The sequence below is a fragment of the Drosophila suzukii genome, chromosome 3, assembly GCF_043229965.1.
Source record: "Drosophila suzukii chromosome 3, CBGP_Dsuzu_IsoJpt1.0, whole genome shotgun sequence".
In the NCBI taxonomy this organism is placed as follows: Eukaryota; Metazoa; Arthropoda; class Insecta; order Diptera; family Drosophilidae; genus Drosophila; species Drosophila suzukii.
The window spans coordinates 83,685,550-83,711,430 of NC_092082.1; the positions used below are offsets into that span (position 1 = coordinate 83,685,550).

At 40.8% G+C, this 25,881-nt stretch overlaps 1 protein-coding gene across 3 annotated transcripts; it reads left to right on the forward strand.

Annotated features, from left to right (window-relative positions):
* Positions 1-6,941: 6,941 nt before the first annotated feature.
* On the forward strand, positions 6,942-23,776 carry pnr (pannier). Of its 3 annotated transcripts, none has more exons than XM_036817520.3 (4): positions 6,942-7,654; positions 21,378-22,022; positions 22,090-22,366; positions 22,458-23,776. In XM_036817520.3, exons 2-4 carry the CDS (start codon positions 21,519-21,521, stop codon positions 23,147-23,149), a joined length of 1,473 nt encoding a protein of 490 aa, XP_036673415.2. In that variant the 5' UTR covers positions 6,942-7,654; positions 21,378-21,518; the 3' UTR covers positions 23,150-23,776. The 3 variants fall into 3 exon arrangements, with proteins under 3 accessions (XP_036673415.2, XP_016936193.3, XP_016936192.3); XM_017080704.4 differs by lacking the exon at positions 6,942-7,654 and adding an exon at positions 16,904-17,333 and having other exon boundaries at positions 21,378-22,013; XM_017080703.4 differs by lacking the exon at positions 6,942-7,654 and adding an exon at positions 16,909-17,333.
* Positions 23,777-25,881: the final 2,105 nt, after the last annotated feature.

A 25,881-nucleotide genomic window follows, 5' to 3' on the forward strand; every position in this document is an offset into this window, starting at 1 on the left:
GGCCAAGGCGAACGCGCATTTGCTCATGTCCAATAACAGTTAAGTAACGATTGTTTTTTACACAGAAAAAAAATAGGCTATATGATGTGAAATGATATTATAATATGAAGAATTGATTGTACTACAACAAAATATTTGTCCAGAATTTTAAAAGTTTTGAGATAATGGTATTTTTTCCATACATTAGAAAATCTATCTAATTTGTTTAGCCTTGCAACCTAACATTTTAGTTTTTGTATTTTTAAAATATTCTTAAAATTACATCAAAGGTATCTTTTATATCTATACCATTGTTATATCATTGCTTTATATATAGAATATTTTATTTTCTGTGCAGATCCGGATAGAATAGAGGGCACGGCAAGGCAGGGTCATCTAGTGGGGGTATAAAAGCCAACATAAAGTGGAAACTGTCAACTCTCCCACTCCCTGGGTGCATTTAATTAGCCAGCGTTGACCACCTAGCAAGGCGGCCTCTTGAACCCGCCTGGAATTGGAACTGGATCTCGAACCCAAAAAAAAGGAGAACACGAAAACCCTAAACCGGGTCCGAGGCGCCACTTAGCCAACTTCAAAGTGCGGCCGCAACTTCTCCGGGCCGCAAGCTACCATCATTGTCAGCGTCATCTTCATGGCTGGCATTACAAATCGACAAACGACACGAAAATGCGCTTTAACAACTCGCAGTTAAAATAGATAAAAGCCGATAGTCGAACGCCGCCAGCCAACTGCAAGTCCGTATATAGGGGGTTTCGGGACCTTAAGAGGGGCTTAGGGAACCCTAAGATCTCGGGAACGAACGCGAGTATCATTTGTTTTGGCCAAAGCTTGGGTTGGGAGATCTAAAACAGGCAGATTACTCTAAAAAATGGTTTCTATTAGTTACCTATATATTTAAGCTTTCTAAGCATACTGAATAGATTAATTGGTGCTGGAGTTCAAGCTGATATGATAACTGAAGGGAACTCAGTTTACCACCATTATAATATATGTGAGTTCTGATAAAGTAAATATAACTAAAAACTTTTATTTTGAAAACTAATTTAAAAGATTACAAGATTTGTTTAAAATATTTATAATTTTTATTCTTGTTTTTTCAGTTTGCCAACCTTATCTCGATTATATTTTTAGCGTGCTTGGTTTTATTTAATATTTTTCCACAAAACCCTGCTAAAACTAATTTTCCCTTACCCAGTAATTTGATTTTATTTTCGTTGACATCAATTACCCTGAAAAACCACCATCAGATCATAACAAAAGACACACCCAGAGATGCAGTGACGTCACAAGAGCAGCAGCAGCATCGTCTTAACCGCTTCGTTTCAAGTTCTAGGAAAAAATATCGAAATTCCAAGAATTCACACGAAAGACAAAATGCGATTGCTTTGGAAGAGCCGCAGAGAACGAGGCGGAGGAAGAGCCAGAGGAATGGATATGGATATGGGGGATATGGGTTAAGTTAAGGTATTCCCTTGTCTCGGGGCCCTTATCACAACTCACGCGCGTCTCGTTCCATTTCGGTTTTCGGTTCAGACTCGGACTCGAACTCGGACCCGAAATCACATTATCTCTGCTCTCCGTTGCGAGATGGCGACGCAGCTAATGGATACGCCGCATCCACAGCCACATCCATATATATATATATATATATAAGGTATAACATATCACAGATGACGATGATGATGATGGGTCTCTCTTTCTCCGTCTCTTTCTGCAGACGCCGCCTGGAGGAAGATTGAAGATGCGGCGCTTATCGAGGAGAAAAGCAGGGAACGAAAAGATGAAGCCCGAAAAGAGTTCGGGTTCAGGATAGTATAGGTATAGGTATAGGTATAGGTATGGGTTGCACTGCAGTCCCATCTCCTCCGCATATTTCTGTGTCGTTCCTTATCGCCCGAGCTGCAGACTTTGGGTTCCTTGGCCATCGCATTTGCATCGCATCGCATCACGGAATGGAATGGAATGAATGCAACTTGGGCAAAATGATCGTTGGATCGTTGGGAAAGGGTTCTCCAGTTCGAGATCGAGCTGGAGAATCGTGGCGCCAAAGGAAGCGTTGAAAATGGTACTTGATCTTGATCGCGATGACTCTTGCCGACTGTAATTTAGACGGCGCCTCGATCCTTGTGTTCACACTAATGCTCTTGCAGCTTTTAAATGTCACCAGGGGCACTCCTCCTCAACCACCTCCTTCTCCTGCCCCTCCTCCAGATCAGATTACAATCCGGTGTCTCAGGTGGCCAGCTAGGCCACTTTGTGATATTACTGTACCCTGGCCTCTTGGCCCCTCTTTTGGCCTGTTTTCCAATGCTCTGAACAACCCAATTGCTCGTGTGTATTCAATTGGAATAATTAGTGGTATCTCTTTGGATTTGTTTATGCTGGGAGCAGATTTACTTTTGAGCGATTGTTTTGCAGCATTTTTAGGTAGTGAAGTAGCTAGAATCTAGAGGTTTTTAGAGAGTATTTTAGGGACCGAAAGTATGGGGCATTTTATTGTCACAAATAAAGTCTTGTTTATAAAGTGCACAAAAATTTGCCAAGCATATTTCATTAATGAGAAATCGAAACAAATAAATATATAAAGATTTTCGCAATTAAAGCGTTCAAAATTATTTAAATAAATAAAGCTACATCAGTAACATCCTGTTTTAAAAAAAAACTTGAAATATATATTTAATCTTATTTTTAAAATGTTGAAAACGAGTCACATAAACAATATTTTCAAAACTGTATGCCAAATTGTAAACGACAAGCATTTCACAACAGATAATAAGGCAATAAAAAACAAAGATATTAAAAATTGCTTGTTTAAAAATCACTTTTAAATTTGAAGAATCCATAAAGTCAGCAATAAGCCAATAAAACGTCATTACATTAAGATCTTTAAGCAAGGCGATGCTTAAATAAGCGATAGACTTTACGACCCTCTGGAAACTTAACAACTTTGTTGGCAGGCGCCACATCTAGCACGAAAATAAAGTGGAAAGCCCCCAGATATTGGCCATAACAATTACAATGTATGGCGCTCACTTAAGGACAGCATCGCTCATATCGAAACTTGGGAGCAAATCTATGACTGGCATCCTCTTCAATTAAGGGCCTGCGAAAATCCTGCAGGGCTTTTCATTAGTTTATCGAACGCTCAGGGATGGGGGAAATATTTCAAATGCTGGCCCCAAAAGTGGTTCCAACCAGTTCCAATTAAAGGGGCTCTCCCTCTTTGAAAAACTGGCGCCGCTTTCGCGGACCCTTCAACGTGAGAAAATTCCGCTCGGAATTATATAGGCAAAATGTCGCCTTATCGAGCGCCAGCATACCTGAACAAAAATGTATGTGCGTATGCCAAAGATAGTGGCCAGGAACCACGGCTACAGGCCGCAGCCAACAAAACACAAAAAAAAACAAAAAGCGTAAATGTCAAAATGCCAAAATTAATTGCAATGGCAGTGCCGTGGATAAGAGCCCAGGAGGAGGCCAAAGAGCCAGAGGCCCGGCCATGCTGCCACCTCCAGGAGTCGAAGTTGGAGCTGGAGTCGAAGGCGAAAACCAAATCAGACCTGGCCATAAGCCACAGCCCACTTTTCGGGCGCCACAAGAGGAGAATGGTCAGGGGTGGAGCTGGACAAGGTTAAGGGGGATTTACTGTCCTTCAAAAACTAATTTTGTTGAGTTATTAAAAAGAACTACTGCCATTTACAACATTAATACTCTGGACCTCTGAGTGGCACAATATATAAAAATGTTTAAGTCTATATCTTACCTGGTACAAAATGTTAAAACAATTGTCATTGTTATTACAATAACAGTTATTTTTGTATACAGTAATTTAGAGTACTTTAAAAATTCTTTTTTTCGGTATATAGTAATTTAGATTACATTAAAAACCAGGAATTCTTCTTCCTGCGTACTTGAATCAATACTTAGATCATCATTTTAAATTTTATTTTATTTTAAATTTTAAAAATTTTTATTTTAGAAAATTCATATATATTTATGAACTTATGAACCGTGTTTAGGCCACTATTTCCTAAAAAAAAGATTTTTTTGTTTTTTTTTTCGAGAACATCATATTTTTTTCCTCCTAATGATTGCATTCATCCCATTTATACATTTATCATAAACATACTTTAAATTTACAATTGCTTTTGAACTCGGAGTGTATTTCTGAAGCTTGGATCAAAACTATTATAAAACGAATTCATAGCCCCTTGATGTAGTAACCCCCCTTTAAGCCGCCTCTGCTGGAGGCCTGCAGTTCTACCCTGGCCACCATTACAAATTCTACCACTTTTGACCCTGCTGCGACGAACTGGTGGCGGTGGCTTCTGCCCCAGCCCACAACCGCCACTCGCCACACCCCGGAATCGTATTCGGAATCGGAATCAGAGCCACAATCGAAGCCAGACGCGGGGCCTGGCCCCCAGCTGGGCAGGAGCGGGGCTCTCGGTTGTCATGGTTGTCGCGGTGGCTATGTGGCTAGGTGGCTAGGTTGGCTATCAGGTCTGGAAATCAGCAGGACGCCGCTGCAGGCAACTTGCAACTGGGAAACCCGTTTCAAAGTGCCACACAATGCTGGGTCCCCATTTTGAGGTGGAGTCAGCGTTGTGGCAGCAGCTCTGCGATTGGTCAGTTCCAATGCCTCTGGGAGTGTTGTTGTGCTGTATAGTGTTGGCTTGTATCTCCTGTTGTTACCAAAGTCCCCCTTATACCACCCAACTCCCCCTTTCCGTCTGGCTTTCATTAAAGCTTCGCATAAATTTTGTTGCATGTTTGCGGCGCTTCATGTCCGTGCCGCAAAAGTCCGTACGGGTATAGCCCAGCTACACACAGAGAAAAAACGGCATAGTAACATTTTTAAGCTAATTAAGAAATAAGAAACACTCAAAAAAGTATTCGCCGTGAATTTTCAAAACTTGGAGGCAAAATCGTTGCCTTCTTGCTTCTTTTAACAATTTGTATAATTAAAAACTTTTTCAAAAAAGGTATATTATTAAAAGAAAATTCTTTCTAAAATTGAAAAATCACATCTTTCTTAGTTAATTTTTGTATATTAATAAGTAAATCAGTACCCAAAAGATTTAAGCATTCAAGTAAATATATAGATTTCCTAAGTCTTTTCTCTTTGTGCACATGCGTTTCAGGTCCAATTCATTTGCAGCTCGCTTTTCCATTTCCCTTGCCTTTTCCCCTGACTGTGAAAAACTGGTAGAGGCAAACGCATTTCGTGCTCGTGCCTGCTTTTTCTTTATGATTTGGCCTGCTCGTATTTTGGCAGTTCCTATAAATAATTGAACTTTATCGTCTGCTGGCCCGCTCGCCATTTAATAAATTTAATTTGTGGTAATTGAACATTAGGCTTTGGCCAGACTTGTGCACGAAAATGGGAAACGCGAGACTTATCAAGCTGTCGCCGCCTGAAATTCCAATTGAAAATGGCAATATTTTAGTGCTGACGAGTAATTAGTAAAAAAAAAAGAGGAAGTTCCATCGTGCGTAAGAAGACAGATCACACTTTTTTTTTGGGTCTTTGTTTTTTCTTTTTGGGAAATGTGTCATGGCGTGACAATCTTCTCAGCTTACAAAAACAGATTCCGTATTGCTTATGACTATATAATTGCGTGGACAAGTGTCCATTTTATCTCGCCAGATTAGTCATCGCCTATATGAAATCCCGAGAAGTGCATGACACAAAACGTTCTATCAAAGATTACGAGTTCCTTAAAGAACAGCCGGATAATGCGTCAGCTTATTCGATTTTTCAAAATTTAAGACCACCGATCAATAAAAAAGAGGTAACTTACATTTTACACTCGATATTTTTCAAGTCCTCATTATCATAAAAAACCTAAGTAGCTTGTAAATTGAATATAAGTTAACCGTAGGTTAAGGATAGGTCTGTTCTGACGTTTAATATTGATCCTAAAAATATACAGGCTGCTGGAAAATGTATAAGTAAATCAAAAAGTTAAAAATATTTCGATTGATTGCGAATATTTTCAAAAATGCGAACGTGCTATTATATTTTAGTTTTAAATGCTAACCGCAGATTCTGAACTAACCGCAATTACATAACCATGTCTTGAGAGCAACCGAATAATTTTCTCATTGAAAACTTTTTGCTGCGCCAGTAATTAAAATTTATGCATCGAAACTAGCATTAACTGATTGCCTTATCTGCATTATGACAAATGAATGGCACAACTAATTTGTAAATCAAAAAGAATTTGTTTATTCTCACCTCTAAGGTTCGTAGCGATTGAATGTATGTAAATGGCATCAGCTTAATGAAGACATTATCAGATAAATAAATCACAAGTGGGCGTTGAAACTATAAATTGCAGGCCAGTGTGTAAGTACATACGATACGATACAAAAGTAAGTGTATATTACATGGCCATTAATTGCGATGGGAGAAGAGTTATGAAGGTGCCAATTAAAGAGCACATAAAGTTTGGATTTTACCTGCGGAAAAAGTAAGGAGCTTTGATATTTGTAATTTATTTCGTTTATTAGTGCACATAATGGGCTTTAAATGGCGAAGGGGAGCGATATTGCGCATACGCCGCGTTGGCCAGTGCAAAGTGGGCTGTCCCTAGAGAGCAGTCCCCACTCTCTCTCTCTCTCTCTCCCTCTCGCTCTCGCAGGAAAACACCAATATCTAAACAGCAAATCAAGCTAACTTTTTAATATGGCCACATTTCGATTAAGTAAGTGAGCGAGCAAGCGAGATGGGTTGCTGCAAATGGGCAAAAGTGTGAAGGAGAAGGAGAGAGCGCAATGGCAGGGCAACACCCACTTTTATATCGATAGCGAGTGTGTGACTTTGTGTGTGTGTATAGGAAACCCGTTTGTTTGCCCGCGAGAGAGAGAAAATTCGTCGGCAGTCAGTTGCTCTCTCATCGCACGTCCAACCGGAAGCCCAAAAGAAACGCGCTCACTCCATCTTGTTTGTGTGCGTTTGTATGCATGCGCAGCGTGAGCTTCCCCATTCCAATCAGAACGCGCTCGCAAGGAGTCGCCGTCGAATTTGAAATTCCTCGCCTTCAGTTGGATTCCGAACGTTTATGCGCGACACGCGAAACGCAGCGAATGAAGCGAGCGAAACGCGAATTGCCGTCGCCAAAAGTGATCTACAATATTATAATCGAAAACAGCAAACATCCATCAATCGTTTCGAAAACTGGAAAACTCACAGTTTTAATAGCCGCATTTTTGATTAATTAAACGAGTTTCGGTTCTCGCATCTGCCGTTCCATTGGCCATCATCTCGAATCTCTAATCTCTAATCTCCAGCTAAATAGCTGGTTAGCTGACCATGCTAAAGTGTATCTGTGAGTGCTGTGTTCGCCGCATCCATCGGTTGTCTGTGAATTTCGTGTGATTTGTGGCGCTTTTTTTTAGACAGTAGACACCACCATTCAAAATCAAATCAAAACAAAGACCCACAAAACGTTCGCTGTGAAAACAATAAATGCGATTTAAAAGCAGTTTACATTTCTGTTTAAACGCCCAACAAAAAGGCCATTAAGTGCCATAACTGCCAATTGGCATACGAATCTTGATTAGCATAAATCAAGCAAAGCAATTGGAGAATCGCCGAGACATCAAACGGAGGGAAAAATACAGATATTCGCTGTTGGTCCCAAACTAAGTAAGTTTAAATATGTTTAAAAGGCTTTAAGCTTAAATTAATTCATCTTAAAATTCAAATTCAAGACATCATTTTTAAAGAAAGGAATACTTGATCTATATTAAACCATCTCATCGCTCTTATTATAATACCTTTCAAACAAAACAAAACTAAATCGATCTCTAAGCTTCTCAAATTCGATATAATAGATCCACTATGTATTCCCTCTTTTAAGTATACCCAAAAATTACTTTATTTTTTCCTCCCCTTTTCATGAAGATCAAAAAATTAACAAACTGGTTCCCAACTCCAGTGGCAACTCATTAGAGCGATGTTAAATGCCATTCAATGATCGATTCCAATGATTGGCGAACTGCAACTTAGTGTGAGAACAGTTACAGCTTAAATTAGACATAAACAATATGATCTGTTGTATCAATTAGCTAAGCAAAAGCTCGGCCACAACGCAATCTTTATGGATCAACAATGAAATTAGCATGGGACTAATGTTGAACATGTAAAAACCACGTAAAGATACCGATCTAAATAAATAAACTCGTTTCGATAACCTCAATGAAAAGCATTTACTGTTTAAGATTAGCAATTGTAGATACCCAGAGGCCAAAAGGGTGAAAGGGTCATAAGAAAGATGCAAACAAAATGGGCAACTAAATCATTTTTGATTTTCGAGATCGTACCATTAGCGGCAGAACGTATATCAAATTGGTATTGTTCAATATTTTTAATTGAATTGTAATTTATGCGCTTGAGTTTTATATTCAGGCATTAACTGCCATAAAATATAGCAAGAAAAGCCATAAATTCCCAATCAACTTTGAAGCTGTCAAAGAGCAAAGAAAAGGGGTAGTACCAGGGCTTTGGGGGTTCTGATATGAACCTGGCGTCCATTGGCAGTTCGACATGAGCGCAGTTTTGTTTCGATTAGCTCCCCGTTGAAAGACCAAGTGTCAAAAATCTCTCAAGCTTCCATTTGACTGGCTATAATTGATGGGAGCAGCTGACTGCTGACTGCTAAAAGCTGAAAACTGAACTTGTTTCATGCATTTTTCAACACCCAGTAGTTGGCATAATTACTCGCACAATTGCACTGCAGATACATAAATTTGCCGACTCGGGCCAACCCCAAACAAAAGACTCCAGAGCAAAACTTGCTAAGAAGAAACGGTCGGCAGTCATTAACATTCGAATTAACATTAACATTAGCTGGTATCACTATTCATTAGGGTCTCGTCGCTGCTCGGAACATGGCCAAAACTCTTTGGTAATGCACATAAATTAGAGCTAGGTGTAAGCAGGTGATAGTAAAAGCGGGTGTGCTGGGGGTTTTCCTAAAGAAATTAAACAATTAGGCGTCTAAAAGTGGCTTTATCTCGATTTTGATTGCTTTCAAAGTGCTTTTATCGCCTCCTAACAAGCTGTGGTAAATGTATCATTTCATTATTAGATGGGAAAGTTTTCTTTTACCATGAGTACAAATATAAACAGTTAGGTAAGAAATCAATATTTTTTTAGAAGATATAAAAAGATATTTCTAGAACGTTTTGGAGGAACTTAAGCTATAGAATTTTAAATGTATTTTCAATTCCAAGAAAAAATACATTTCATAGATTTATCTTAATGAAAATAGGCACGCTTTGGTATGGCTGATAAACTTATCGCTCTATAAGAAAGACCTTGAACTAAAAAAAATATACTCCACACGCAGTGCCTTGGACACCCCATCGAATTGGCAACTCCTTCTTCTATCATTTCCATATTTATCCTTGACCAGGCCAATTAGCAACGTATGCCATTGCAACCCTTTGGCTTCACTTTCACTTCCTTGATCAGGTACTAACAAGTGCCATTCCATAAAGCAATTAACTGCTGGCGCCACCACTTACAGGACAACAGAATGGATGACCCAGACAGCCGAGTGGCTAGAGAATAGAATCCCATAGAGCCCGACCGTGTTGACAATGACACAACATGACGGCAGATTCTCGAGTGCAGGAAAATATTGCAAAAAGTGCCATAAAATCATTAGGTGGAAAACAGTAAGGCCAATTCCTCCGGGGCCATAAAAACAGGCCAAACCTTTGCCATAGCCTTTGCCCTTCCTGCCCTCCGAGGAGGTCATGAGTCAAAAGCGCTGCGTGTGACCAGTGGCACAGGTTACATGATCCCTCCATCTAAGAGGGTTTGGGCTTGGGTTTGGGTTCGTGGATGGATCTGTGTGCGTGTTTAAGCGCCTTTTAATTTATGACACTTTTATGAGACCAGTAAAGGCCATAAAACTGAAATTGGCTTCAAACATCAGAAGGAAGGCAAAACAAAACTAGTTAAATGGCTCTGACTTTGTCTCCAGTTTTGGGCCAAGAGAATATTTGGGAAATTGCATCATAAATCTTAAACCAAAAATGTTTAGCGAGGCCAAAGCAAAGGTCATCGGGAGATAGGGTTGCCAGGTTACCAAGGGGATTATAGATTCGATTCGTAATACAGTGAGATATATCAGTAAAACATCCATTATAGTTAATAAGGTATTGGTTTTTATAAGATTTTTAAAAATACCATGGTTCTTAAGTACTTAAAAATGTTCTTCATCAGGCCTTAAGTCCATTATTGTAAAATATTCTATAAAATTGATAAAAATAATAATTACAAGAACTAATTAGTAACTGTATTAGTCACTTTACAACCAATAAAACAGGTAATTAGTTTGCAATAATGATTTTAGAGACAAAGAATCTTAAAAGCTTAGATGTGTAGATTTTTAAAATGTAATTTTTAAAGAACCCTGGCAACTCTGTTCAAACAACCCCCAGACACACTCGACGGCAAATGCAAACTGCAACAACCCAACCTAATTATGCAATTTCAACACTCGCTCGCCAAGCTGACCACCAACCAACCTACACAATCCCAAGTCGACCGAACTGAACCCGACTGTTAGCCATGTCCATAACCATATTCATTCAGGTAGAGCTCGGCTCAAAATGCAGCACGCAAGTGGAAAGTGTATCGGCGGCAGAAACAACTGGCAGGCCATGATAAATGCCCCTGGCTGCACTTTAGTACCTCAAGCAGGTCAACAGAACGGGCCAAAAAAACGGGGCCCAATAGGAAGTACAGCTCTAGCTCTGGTCTTGTATGGTCTGGAGACCCATTGACCCATCGTCCTGGAAGTCCTGTCGTGCCCTGCGAGACGGCGGCTAATTGCGTGTTAGCCAAGGACCTGGTAGAGTAGATAGGAGATCCTGGCGAGGTCCTGGCACTTCTCGGTAGCCGGGAACTTGGCGTCAGCAGTCTGAGTGGCTTGCTGTGTGGGTTATGGAATAAGTGCTATATTTTAAAGGTATTCAAAAAATACTATACTGACTAACAGCTAAAAGAATTTAAAACAACATATTTGTTTCTTTATTCCATTGAAATACGGTAGCGAATAGTACATTTTCGTTTAATTGTGAATTATGAGCTTATGATAAATGAATTCAACATAAATCATAATTATTCCTTCCTTTAAACATTTGATTCAAAACAGGCGTTTACTGGTTTTTCCAATTCTTATCCGCAAAACTTTGTTTACCAGTGGCGCAAGATTAAATTCCTATCACATTTACACATAAATCATATATGGTATAGTTTTTAGCCTGGATACAAAGAGTCAGCCCGATAAGCTTGCCTTATTCATGGCGATACCGCTATCGGGGCGGATTTATTCAATCGGGGCCTGGTGGAACCTTCGCGAGGGAGGCACATAATCTCCGAACTTATCGCCGGGTCTTTGGGGGAAGCTGTGGTGCACAGAAAGCCGCAACGAAGAAACTGATTTCGATTTAGGGTGCAGTTGAACCTTATCTCGATAATTCTCAGGCTCAAAGTTCATTTTGGGACGGCGCCAAATGGCAATAAAAAAAACTTTCGAACACATTTTCCTTTTCCGTCATTAGGTGGCCACAATTAATTAATTAAAAAATTAGTCGACATCTTTTCACAGTCAAGAGCGCCGATTAAATCTTGACTTTTCCACAGTAATTAATTCCCCGGGTTCCCTCTCTCTCTATCTCTATCTCTCTTTTTCTCTGTGTTTCTCTCTGATCTCACAAATGTAAATGTCACCCAAGAGGGAGCGAGAAGAGAAGACATAAGCCGCGCCGACGCCAAGACACTTAAAAGCTTTGGTCAGGGGCCGACGGGATGGGATGGTATGATATGGGGGCCCGATCGAGAGACACATTCGAGGCACATTCCCCGGGAATCTGTCGGCCCGCGTGCCGAAAACTTGTCACTGCGGCTACACAGAAAGAATATGCTCATATATGACCAACAAAAATCATCATTATATATTGATATTATATAGATATTATATTTCAATCATTTTTTGAGCCATCTATTTACAGTTTTCTTTGATTATAAACACATGTTTTTATAAAATCATAAGAAGAACGAAGCTTAATCTAATAATACATTTTTAACTAATGTATTTTCAATATAATACGATTCCTAAAGATAATAACTTCTTAAGTTTACTTATCATTTGTATCCATAAATAAATATGAACAATTAGATTAATTAATTAATCTTAAAACAATATTATAAATAAACAGGTTAATACTAAAAGAATACTAAGCCATACATTTTGTTAATAGATTTATAGTTCACTTGGTTATAACAGTCCGTTATAAGATCGACCAATTTTTTTCAATGTTTAAAAATGATAGTTGGGCAGAGAGGAACGGGGGACACCTACCTGGTATCGTGGTATCGGCAGAGATCAAAAGCACCTGGGGACAGGCTTAATTTAGACGCCATCTATGCTTACCGCAAAGGACACCCGATTTCGAGTTCGTTGCTTGAGTCTTTCGTATTCACACGCCCTGTGGCCCCCCAAAAAAGAACTAAAATAAATAAAAGGGCCTGCATAGGAGTGGGCCCACTGAGCATAGATACCCATATCAGCCTGGTAATTAATTATAAAACAAAATGCACAAGCGAATGAAATATTATCAGTGGAAAAGTTGCAATAAGTCACCATTTCCGCCATCAGTTCCCTGCCGAAGCCAAGTTGATAAGCATTAATGCTTATAATGCCTGTATCCGCGGCGATGTTTATAGACTGACACACACTCAAAATCAGCGATTGGAACAATCATCAGTGCGGGGGCAGGGGGAGGGGGTCCTCACTTATCTTTCCATATTCAAATTGAGTTCTTCGCTAGTTCTCCGGTTTTTTTGTTGTTCAGGAATTTGTAAGTAGTCGTCGCACTTCAATTGCGTTTTAGTTGCCATGTCAAGTGCCTCCTTGAATTGAGTGCGGGCGGGGGGGAGGTATGGGGAAGGGGGCAAGTGAGGTTGGTCCATGAAAAGTGGAGCTCGGGGAGTTACTTTGATGGATAACTGCAGCGGTTGTTTAAAGGGAACCCCTAATGGCACTGCGATAACGAAAGCAAATCGGAACTATTGCGGCGCTAGAAAAATAACTAAGCCATTTGGGTTGAAAACTTTTCGAGCAATAAATACAAGCCCATTTTCATTTGTAATGCACAATGTTTTTTGCGATAAGAAGGCGTTGATAACTAGCTTTAAAGCCATCTATATTTCAAGGGAAAAATAAGAATATGTAATAGGAGTTTACCACTAAATCAAACTTTTTTGTTTTTATAGTCAAATCAAAAATAGAATAAGGATGCCGTATACCAGTACATCTACATTTTAAACATTAATTTTAAATTTAACTGAAATTTACCTTTTATCTAGGTGTCATACTGATAATGCAATTGATTGCAAATATTCATAAAACGCTTTCTACTCAGTAAAGAACGATAAATATCTTCCCAAAACCCGCACTTGCTTTTTTCAACCTGTGATGGAAATGCCATTAAAGAACCCATGCCCATCTGAACCGCTCCCCCTTCATTTGACTAGATGCATTTGCGACATTAAAGACGAACCAAAGACCATAATTACAAGCCTCAAACTGCCTAAAACACTCAACGGCCGTGGGCCAAGTATGTCTTCGTCTGGCGGACGACAGCTGGAAGATTCTCATAATTACGCATTAAGAAAGAAATAAACATACAAATTTGAATAAAAACGATATAACCGCAGAGACATCGCAGCCGCAGACGCTGCCGCGGAGGTTGAGGTTGAATCTCTGATTCTTTTGGATCTTTGAATCTGAGGCTGGCCTGGCGCACTTCGGCATTAAGAATCGAACCACAAATCCACTTAAAATCACTACAAAAACCAATAAAGATCGCTTTCATCTTTGCCGAGAGGAGAGGAGAACCCTATACCAAGCGAGCGAGGGAAAAAGACGGCGATGATGGCGATGACGATGACGATCAATGGGAATTGTGATCATCGAGATGCAAAGTACCCGAGAGTAAGACTTCACTGGGTTCCCCAGAGATGGGGTGGGAGAAAGCCGAAGAAAGGGGTTGGACCCGGGGCGGATAAGCGGTGACGCCACTTTGAAAATTCTGGCGACATTTCCCCGACCACGAAAATCATTTGAAGGTTTTCTTTTTTTTTGGGCTAGAGAAGGATTAGAGTGGAGCCAGGGCAATTATCATTTGTCTGCACGTTATCAAGAGTTCAATGGGCCTGAGAATATGGTTCTCCCCTCTGGTACTTTCTCCAGAGGAGCATTTTCTTTCTCCTTCGGCAGTTCCCATTTCCATTTCCAGGAAAGCGCGTGCCAGTTCCATTCCATTCCGCGCATTCGAACGATAAGCTCCATAAAAACTTTATCGCCAGCTCCGCCTTCAACTTGAAGTCGCGGCCAGATCGTGTGGATGATCACATTAACGGTCTGGCGCATGATATATAAAGCTGTTCACAAATTAAGGTCCATTAGCGCAGCAGGATGTGTCAGCGCGGATTGAAATATGCGCTCCGATCGCTCCGTTCGCTCCTCCGTAAACCCCATCTCATCCCGACCCTGCGGTTTTTGTTTTGACATCTTTCGTACCTCACCTTGGACGGGGTTTTTTGACTGACTTTCCTTCTTATTTTTTTTTTGCTCAGCCACTTTTGCTTTGCATTTTAATGGAGCGAATCTGGCCCTCTCTTTTGCACCCCGAGAACCTTTTCTTGTTTTGGCCGATTGCCAGAAACTAAGGCAAATTGCTTGATTAATGACTTCTCCTGGGGTCTCCGGTTTCTTGGCCAGTGATTTGTGGCCGGTCAGGCTGCGGTTCCGAATTAGGAACTTAATGGTCTGGGACCTGACAAGCTTAACTCAAAAACGAAAAATGTCCTTAAAGTTCTAAATTTTACTATTCAAAACCAAATTATATTCTCTGAATATAATATATTATTTTCTTTTCACGCACTTATCTGAAAGATTAACCCTATTAAATTACTTGTGGTCATAAGAATCTCGAACCCTTATTCTTCTTTCCAACGAATTACTTGTAATTCCCCTGCCTTAGTTGCAATTTGAGTCATCTGAATTAATCGCCTGACATTAGGAGCTATATAAACATCAATTAATTCGAGCCTGTCGAGATCCTGTGATCCTTTTCGGGGACAGACACACGCCCAGGCAATTTAATGAGCTGCTGACAATGGGCCGGGCCTTCAGTGCCCACAATATCGCCTCGGTTTCTGATGGTTATACACACAAGAAAAACAAGGAAGAACGCTATAGTCGAGTACCTCGACTATCAGATACCCGTTACTCAGCTATATGGAGATATGCAAGCAGCAAAGCGAGATTAAAATGCGCCACCTACCGGCGGAATACAGATTTAAGCGTTATGGGCGTTAGAGTGGGAGTGGCAAATTTTTTTTTGGATCAATCGATAGGTATCGACGAGACCAATACATTTCAGTTAAAATTTTTTATCTAGCATGAAAATTGTTGGCGTCACAGGTTTTCGCGGTTTGTGGGCGTTAAAGTGGGCGTGGCAAACTTTTTTTTAGGTCAATCGATAGGTATTGATGAGAACAATACATTTCAGTTAAAATTTTTTATCTAGCATCAAAACTGTAGGAGTTACAGTTTTGGGCGGTTTGTGGGCGTTAGAGTGGGCGTGGCACTCTACTGAAACAAACTTGCGCTGCGCAGGAATCTCAGGAATCTGCGTGCCTAATCCCAGTATTGTAACTCTCATAGTTTCCGAGATCTCAGCGTTCATACGGACAGACGGACAGACGGACAGACGGACAGACGGACAGACGGACAGACGGACAGACGGACAGACGGACAGACGGACAGACGGACAGACGGACATGGCTAGATCGACTCGGCTAGTGATCCTGATCAAGAATATATATACTTTATGGGGTCGGAAACGCTTCCTTCTGCCTGTTACATACTTTCCGACGAATCTAGTATACCCTTTTACTCTACGAGTAACGGGTATAATAATATCAGTTTCAAGTGGATATTGACAAAGAGTCACACTAAAAATAATGGTGTTGATTTGATAGAAAACAAAATTTTATAATAACATATATTTAAAAATCTTTTTAGTTTCTAACTTAAAATTATGTTTCTGGTATTTGATTATCAAAGTCAAGATCTCGAAGATCTTTTCTTTTTGTGTAAGATTTGGAATATAAATGGTTATAAGATTGAGGATTACATTGGAAATATAGAAAATGGAATAGTATTTAAATATTTTTATTAATCTATATAAATTTTAAGTTCTTCGTTAAGAAACTAAAGACCTCTAAACATTTTCTTTCGGTGCATGATTTGGAATGGAATTGGGTATAGGGTTCAGGGTTAGGATCTAGAAAAGAGGATTAGAGAGGACGAGTGGTAGAGTGCCTACCGTTTCGGGCCTCAAATGCCTTTTGGACCTGCTTCAATTTCCCGGCTCAAGTGCGCGGCACATCATTTTTCAAGACTTACATGAAATTGACTAATTTTCGAGTCAGCGCCTCTGCCGGCGTCGCTGCCGACGTAGGAGTCTCTGGAAATGCACCTACAAATTTTTACCTGTCAGCTGTGTGCCTCTCGCTCTCTCTTGTGGAGATTGGGTGACATTACCGGAGGAGAGGAGAGGAGGAGAGAGAGTGCCCATTGATGAAATTGACTTTTTATGTTGTTGTCGTTGACTTCTTGCCGATCCTCTGCCGCCGTCGCTGTTGCAGTCGCTGCCCGCGGTGACGTCGACGCCTGGAACTGGATCTGGATATTTGGGATTAAGTTTTTGTTTACTTCGAGGCGTTTTTTAGTTTGTTTGCTCGCCTCAAGGAAGTCGGATCGTTGTGCTCTCGCTCTCCAAAACAAAAACAAAAAAGAAATAAATAAATAAAAGAAACAGAGGCCAAAAACAAAAGCCCCGGAATCGGTTAAGTGCTCGTAAATGGATTAAAACGAAATTTATCGCTTTATAGGCCACATTAATCAAATGTCTTACAACAAGGCCCATAAAATGCCATATAAATAATAAACATACTTCGTGTAAAAGTGCAATAAAACATTTCGGAGCTTGTTGCAATTAATCTGAATGCATTTGTGATACGATTATTTATTTACACTTCCCAACGACACCGTTCATATCAATAACCATAGCATCGAATCGAATATATCCATATCGGTAGCCGAATACGAATCGGTTTCAACCTCAACTTGAACTGAACTGAGCTGCGTGCGTGGCCCATTAATCATTCTAAAACGAGCCGCGAATCGCGAATTATTCGGCCATAAATCATGGGCATCTTGCTGAGTGATGGCGATGTAAGTTTACCTCACGTTTTTCACGTTTCTCGTAAATATGTCACCGAACATGTGCTAAAGCTTCTTTTTTGGTTGAGATATCAGGTTGCCAGCTTGAATTTGAGATACCAAAAGATATCCATCATAAAGAAACTACTTTTTAATGTGATATTGTGCTGATGACACGATTTAATAGATTATCAAAGTCTCTGTTGGGTCACTATGGAATTTGATAGTTGAAAACTCATTATAAGCTTAAGCCAAGATATATTTTTTAATAGTTCTTTAAGCTACGACATTACTAAGTATAAACCTTATTTCATAACCATTTGGAGCTTGGATTATCCAGTTCAGTATGCGACTATCTCGACTTATCTTTTACCAAAAAAAAGCTAATCAGATTAATTAATTTCGCATCCATTTTAATAACTCCTTAATCTCCTTGCATCTATTAGTTAAATTAAAATGATTTCCACCATAAAAAATTAGCATTGACAGGCGGCATACTTAAATGGCTTAGCGATTAGGCCAAAACAAAATCCAAGACTAAAACAAGCAGCCAATTTAAAGCAGGAGGAGAAGGGGAGGGGAAAGAAAGGGGCAGGAGAAAGCGCTGAGAGAGCCTGGAATAGCGAAGATCAATGAATGAATGAGTCAAGTGGAGGTGGAGGCTCAAGTGGAGAGTTGGAGGAGTGGAGCGGAGTGGAGAGTGGAAAACAGGATCCTCCACTTGACGGCAGAGCGCCAGCTTAAGAGCGGGATGAAAACAAGACGCAAACACTCAAAGCGCCGCTCATCCTCATCCTCGTTCTCCACTTATCCTCTAACCCCCGCCTCCTCTTCCTCGGGATCCTCCTTTCATCCTGCTTCTGGCTCTTCAACCTTTTGTTTTTGCCCGGCCATTCCCGCTCAAGTGGTTTTCTCTGTTTGTTTTTGTTCCTTCATTTGCGGTGACAAATTATTAACGTTATACTTGGTATAGGTATAGGTTCGGTATCCTCTTTTGATTATTTTCTTAAGTACACTGTGAAAAATTAATTGGAAATAGGTTGAAAACTGTTAATGACATTATTTTTGGGTTTCTACATTTTGACGCGTTATTCGCTTTAATTTTATTATTAACGTTATAATTGGTATAGGTATAGGTTTTGGTATAATCTTTTGGTACCCTTCTTCTCCGCACTGTAAAACATGATTCTTAATTTATTTTAATACAATTACAAACGTTACATGTGGTATAGGTACACATTTTGGTATTCTTTTTTTTTCTCCTTATACTTTACAAAACTTGTTAATGTTTTTAACTCTATATGCAACATACGCTTTTTTTCGTATAGGTTACTTTTAGTTAAGCTCTTTTGATTATCATTTTGTCTATACCCAAAATATATATCAAAATTTTCATTAAAACTAAATTTTTTAAAAATAATCTTCCTAAAAAATATCTAGTTTACTCCCTTTCTGAAACATATCTGAATTATTTTTAAGTGCCCTTTTATGAAATTGATTTTTTATGGCTGTTAATTTGAATTCCTCGACTTCTCCGGGGGATTTCGCGGCTTGTCCCTTTTGCTGATCGCTTTTTAATAAGCGCCAAAGCGCCAAGACCTCTCCCTTAGTCGCACATTGGTTTGCCATACGTCATGAATCATGATCCCTTCGGACGGTTCTTTCGTCCCAAAAAGGATGAGGGCCCTTTGCCCGGCTTGTTGACAATTTTTCGTGTGGTCGCCGCCTCCTTTGATCTCGCCCAGCAACTTCCAGTCCGGCCTTAACTCCATCGCCATCGCCATCGCATCTCGCACTCGGCGCTCCTTTGATCGAGTGATCTTCTGAGGGGAGCGACGTCATTATGCACGCGTGGTCAACTCTTTGATTGCCTCCGCTCACATGGTCGGCTGGAATTTGGGGAATTGCAGCCGAAATTGTTGCACTGATCTTCAGCTATCCCCCCCTCCAAATCAGGTTCCCCTCCCCCTCTTACAATTAATTTGTTTTGACAGTTGCGTGTTGAGTCTTAAATATTATTGCTCATACGTCACGTTGCACTCGATCAGTCTGATTGATTATCCCATAAGTTAATGTCATTTAAATTAAACTCTGGCCAAAACGATTTGATTTTTATTTATATTTATTTATAATTTTGATTTTTTAAGCTTAACCATATTTTACTTAAAAATACTTTGCAGTAAATTATCTTTCTGAATACGAAAGTGCTCATTTGAAGCTCTTAAAATAACATTTAAAAAGTAAATAATGCACGCTTACATTCAGGGGACCAATAAAAAATACCTGCTTAACACAATTCAAGCATCATTCAGTAAATTTAATTATATTTATTTGTTAATAAAATAACATTTTAAGAATTATTTAACGCTTATATATGCAATGTATTTCTCTACTTGCCGGCGGCTTTTCAATAGGATGATTCCTTCCATAACTTTCTTCCCCATTAACTCTACCGCCTGCAATTACATTGAACTGCAATTTAAAATCTTTTAATTTCATGAATATTGCCCAAACTTTGCCATTCCCAATCCCCCGCCCCTTAAGTGGCCATCTGTTTACAAATTAAATTTATTTGCGGCCCCCTCGAGGCGAACGGCAATGAGAAAAATTAAAAATTTCATACATCATCGCATTAAATTTGTGGGATAAGATAAAGACGTCAAATGTTTCCCCTCTTTTTTTACTTTTCGTTGCTGACTGTAAAGGCAATTTAAAAATATATTCGAATATATCCGCATAAATAAAAATATGCAATTGGCGCCTTAATTGAAACCGATGTGAAGCACAGATTTCGATGATCGCTGTCGGGTTTCGTTGTTGTTGCTTCTTTGGCTGTTGAACTTTTCTGAAATAGGAATACAACAAAATTATTGAATCTGAATAAAAGTTTAAGTGTATGTGGAGAAACACAGCCAACGCCACTTGAAAATGTTTCCCTCATTTGGTGCAAAAATGTTGAATGAACAATGAAAATGTTTTGTGAAATAAAAAACTTGTAGAGATGAAAAGGGAATATTGATCATTGATTTGCTGTCTCTTAGAAAATGAAATTTACATTATAATAGATGTGAATATATATCTACTAAGCACTTTAACTTAGAATATACTTTTCTTTCCTTATCTTTTCTTTATGGAATCACATATATACGTATGTACCTCCCCAATTTATAATTTCAAACTGAGTACCGAGTGCCTGCAAATGACACTTTATGGCCTGTCCCTCCGCCTGCTCCCCCTTCCCCCAAAAATCGAAGTGCCTACGCACCAGATAAGTGCTGCGAAGCCAAAGATACAGATGCACAAACTCACGGATGCCAAGATACACGAGCAGTGCGAGATGCGAGATGCAGAGAGCGCCATTAACTCGAGTTGGTAACTGAAAGGGCGCAGTCCGGGAAAACGGGTTCCGATCCGGAGGAGGGGGTTCCGCCGGGGAAGGGGTGCTGAGGTAGAGCTGCAGACGCAGGAGCTGCAGCAAGAATCGAATCCAAAATGGCTGCCACTTAAGGGGAGTTGCCCAAGTGGCAGAGCGTCCAATGGCAGTCCCTGCATGAAAGAGATGGAAATGAAAGCTGGGTAGAGGGACCTTAAAGGGATGGTATGGGATGTCAAATGGTCTCTGGGACAGGTCCTACAATACTTTTGAGTTAGAAATACATTTTACCTAATACGGTCTTGATCATTGGTTTGTTTTCCATGTCAAATAATAATAAGTACGTCGTACTTGATCTTAAATCTCATGAATAAATACTTAAAACTCCTAAATATTTAAATACAATTTAAGTAATTACCTTTTTTTACAAGATGTTTTGAATTTATATGAAATTTTAAGCATAATAAGGTTTTTTTTTTAAGGATCTTAAAATGCTATTGTAAAATTTGTTAGATCTTGATCGTTTTATATGTTTTAGTAGGATTTTTAATTTTTTTTAGGAATAAGTTATCTATTAAATTGTAACAAAATAATTATAACACATAAGTTCTATGTTAATTTATATATTGTTTTTGATATTTGCTTAAACCTCTAACTAATGAGATATTTTCCTCTACTTACAGTCCACGTCGGATCAGTTGTCGACCCGCGACTATCCGCACTTCAGCGGCGACCATCAGAACGTGACGCTGCCGTTTGCCTCCGCATCCGGATCCTCATCCACATCCTCATCCGCTTCAGCCTCCCACGCCGCCGCCGTAAAGATGTACCACAGTAGTGCCGTAGCGGCATACACGGACTTGGCTGCCGCTGGGAGTGCGGCCAGTGCCGGAGTGGGAGTCGGAGTGTCAGGCTATCACCAACAGGCCGTGAATGCTCCGGTCTACGTGCCCTCCAATCGCCAGTACAACCATGTGGCCGCCCATTTCGGAAGTGCTGCTGCCCAGAATGCCTGGACAACGGACAGCTTTGGATCGGCGCATGCGCAGCTGCCGGCGCAGTTTTATTCACCCAATGCCGCCGTGATGATGGGCTCCTGGCGAAGTGCCTACGATCCGTCGGGCTTCCAGCGATCATCGCCCTACGAGAGCGCCATGGACTTTCAGTTCGGTGAGGGACGCGAGTGCGTCAACTGTGGCGCCATATCGACTCCCCTGTGGCGACGGGATGGAACTGGACACTACCTGTGCAACGCCTGTGGGCTTTACCACAAGATGAACGGAATGAACCGGCCGCTGATCAAGCCCAGCAAGCGCCTGGTGAGTGCAGTGAGTAGTCCCCCCCGCCTGATCCTCTCCAGAATTTCTTGCTAATCAGAATCTCTTGCTGTTTTAGACTGCCACCAGAAGAATGGGTCTGTGCTGCACCAACTGCGGCACTCGAACCACGACACTTTGGAGACGGAACAACGACGGGGAGCCCGTGTGCAATGCCTGCGGACTGTACTACAAGTTGCACGGCGTGAACCGACCTCTTGCCATGCGGAAAGATGGCATCCAGACGAGGAAGCGAAAGCCCAAAAAGACGGGTAGTGGCTCCGCGGGAGGATCGGGCACTGGGTCCAGTTCGGGATCCACCTTGGAGGCAATCAAGGAGTGCAAGGAAGAGCATGGTAAGTGGTGGCTAACATGATTCACTTAGTTCATTTGTGGTAAAGTCTAGTCTCATTAACCAAGACTCTCATCGCCTTCTTCCCTTTGCAGATCTCAAGCCCTCGCTTGGCCTGGAGCGCCATAGCCTTGGAAAGCTGCATGCGGACCTGAAGAGCAGCTCCAGCAGTAGCAGCACCTTGATGGGTCACCACAGCGCCCAGCAGCAGCAGCAACAGCAACAGCAGCAGCAACAACAGCAGCAGCAACAGCAGGCGGCACACCAGCAATGCTTTCCCCTCTACGGCCAGGCGACGACGCAGCAGCAGCACCAGCAGCATGGTCACGGGATGACCCCCAGCTCCGCCCAGTCCCAGTTGAGTGCCCGTCAGCTGCATGGAGCAACAGGATCGGAGCTCTACACGCCCGCCGGCAGTGCATCGGGCGGAGGCAGTGCATCCGCCTACACCTCGCACAGTGCCGAGACGCCCACCTTGAGCAATGGCACTCCATCGCCCCACTACCAGCATCACCATCACCTGGGTGGATCCCATGGTCATCATGTGACGGCGGCGGCACATCATCATCTGCATGCAGCCGCAGCTGCCGCCGCCTATGGAGTGAAAACGGAGGCGAGTGCCACCAACTATGACTATGTGAACAACTGCTACTTTGGGGGCACCTTCGGGGCACTCGGAGGAGCTGCCTCCACGGCGGCCATGGCGGGCGGAGCGGCCAGTGAGCTGGCCGGCTATCATCACCAGCACAACGTCATCCAGGCGGCCAAGCTGATGGCCACCTCGTAAGGTTCAATCCAGGGGCTCTGGACACTGGACACTGGCTCTGTGATGTGATCTCCCTCCTCCTCCTCACCAACTGCACCCCAACTGGAAGCCCGCGTTGGAATCATGGCATTGAAAAGACTTTAGACCTATTTACCTTTAGTCCTATTCAGTCCCGTTTGCAATTCTATTTTTTATCAAAATTACCTATATCATAAGAGTTCAGAATTAATTTTCCTAAAAAATGTTTAATAATCTTTTATGATATTGCTGAATTTAATTGAAAGTCGAATCGCAAACGGGGCGTTTCTAGGTTAAGAACTGCCCGAATGGGCCATAGTTTTTATATCTTGTAAATAACTAATAGCAATTCTCGTTGTACAAATCTACTTCTATATGTTTGTGCCTTTTCCTGAAGTTTATTATATATGTGTGTACAGATATCGTTTATCGCTTCGTTTATAATGTAGCTATATTTAGGTCTTTATCATAACTCTTGTTCGTCTAGCTTAAATATTCGATGTGAACTTCGCACTTCCCCACCCACCCTTTTCATAGAACATTTAGCTGTAATCGTACTTAGTAGTATAGTATTATTATAACTCTGAACCTTTAAATATCAAAGCTAAATAAAGATTGTATTACAACATATATTACGTGTTTCGGGGTCCTAAAATGTATAAAAACTAGGAAAGAGAAATAAAAAATCCAATTTTACCAGTATTCCATGTTTATAAGCTTTTGACCGAGCTCAAGCTTTATAAGAAATTGGGGTCTACTTTTAAGCTGGGCTTACTTACGGTTTTATAAGAGTGATCATATTTTTTACCTGACATCTACATCTACTTTTATTTTCAAGTCACCTTATAAAAGTATTGGCTATCATGACTTCATAAGTTATATATCATCAGTAAATACATAAGAACTAACTAAAAAATACTATAAATAATTGTTTTGGCTAAGGGTTTGCCAAACTTTTAATCGGTCAATGCCAATGGTTGCAACCAAAATACACGCTAAATTAGAGTAAAAAACGATAAAATTAGAGGCGTGATCTGCCTACCAAGGTGGCTATTTAAAAATCCCAATCGAAGCTATTGAACTCTTGGCTCCAATTGCACGTGACCAGGTGCGGATTGCGGTTGGGCCAACATTAGCCGACAGCAGTGGGAAAGCCCCTGCAATTATTTGTTTTCTTTACTTTTATGACATTGCAAAAAATGTAGCAAAAAGCACTGAAGTGGGGTGATTGCATCACTTGGACATCCGACGGGCAGTATTATCACAAAAAAAAGATATCCAGGAATGCACCAGCAAGTGTGAAAATAAACGCCAATGAAACATGAAGCGAAATGAAAACAAACCAAATCGATAGCGAACATCAAACTCGTTTGTTTGGCGCTTAAAGTTTAAAGAAAATAAAATGCCTGTTAGTATTTCAAGCTGAACGTTGCGCAATTTCAACGAGTGGGACAACTTTTTGCCGGTTCGACAGCTGTTCAATTTCTGCTGGATTTAATTTTTTTTTGATGGGCCAGTCGGTGAGGAAGCAGCTACAATTAAAGATATCGCAATCCCCCAGATACTGGCCAACTATTGCAAGGCCCGGCTATTTTGGTAGTTTCCGCACGCGACTTTTTGGCCAAAAGAAATGAGATGAACATGGCTGATACTTGGGATGTTCGGTGGATGTCGCAACATGCAACATTGAAGTTGAGCCGACCTTAGCGGGTGAAAGATTATGTATCGCATAACCATTGAATTAGCATATTTATGTTTTCGTAAACTGCGGCAATTAGGTGACTGTCAGATGACATATGATTGCTAGAGATGACACAGGTTTTTTGGAATTTGTAACAAAGAAAGAAATTGGAATTTTAAGAAATAATACTTCAGGTTGTATTCTTGAATATTTAAGAACAAGATAGACTTCCGTTTTAGAGATGACACAGGTTTTTGGAATTTCTAAGAAAGAAAGAATTTGAGTTTTAAAAAATTAGTCTTCAAATTTTATACCCGCGAAGTTCTTGAATATTTAAGAACAAGATAAACTTCATTTAAATGTAATCTTAAAGATGGAATATTAAATAAATACGTTGTTCCCAAGTTTCACATCTTCAGAAATTCTAAAAAAAGATTACTATTTTCTAAAAGTTGGAAAAGGTTTTGGAATTAAATCTGTTGAAGTTTAAAATATATTTGTAATCTTTTTTTGAGACACGACTTATTTTTAGGGGACTAAAGCCAAGAAATCTTACTGGATCCCTCACGATCTGGTCTCTGGACCACCTCTAGGCCAAATGGTAATTGGGGAGACTGCGTAACACAAACTTGCAACCAGAGTGCACGCGACAGGCGCCGAAAAGGGGGGCTAGTGGGGGCAGCAGCAGCCGCTGTGGCCCGAGGCATTGGAGCACGAACAAACAGAAAACCGGACAACACCCGTGACAATGAAGGGGCAAGGCAGCGCCGACAATCCCAGACAACTCCAGCTCCCAGTCTGCGTAATACCAGAAGTAGTCGGGTGAACAGGTGAACAACTTCGGGGGGAATTTCGGAGGGGACTTCGCTGGAACTGGAAGCAGGCCAGGGGGACGAGTTGGCGTGCGAGTGGCGCAACGTTCATAAACATAAACAACCTGGGAATCGGTGGCGTTTACGCGCCAAACGAAAGTAAAATTCAAAAGCAACATAAACGCCCAAATATCAATACAACAAATAAAACATTACAAATATTCGGTCAAGTGGCTTAGCTG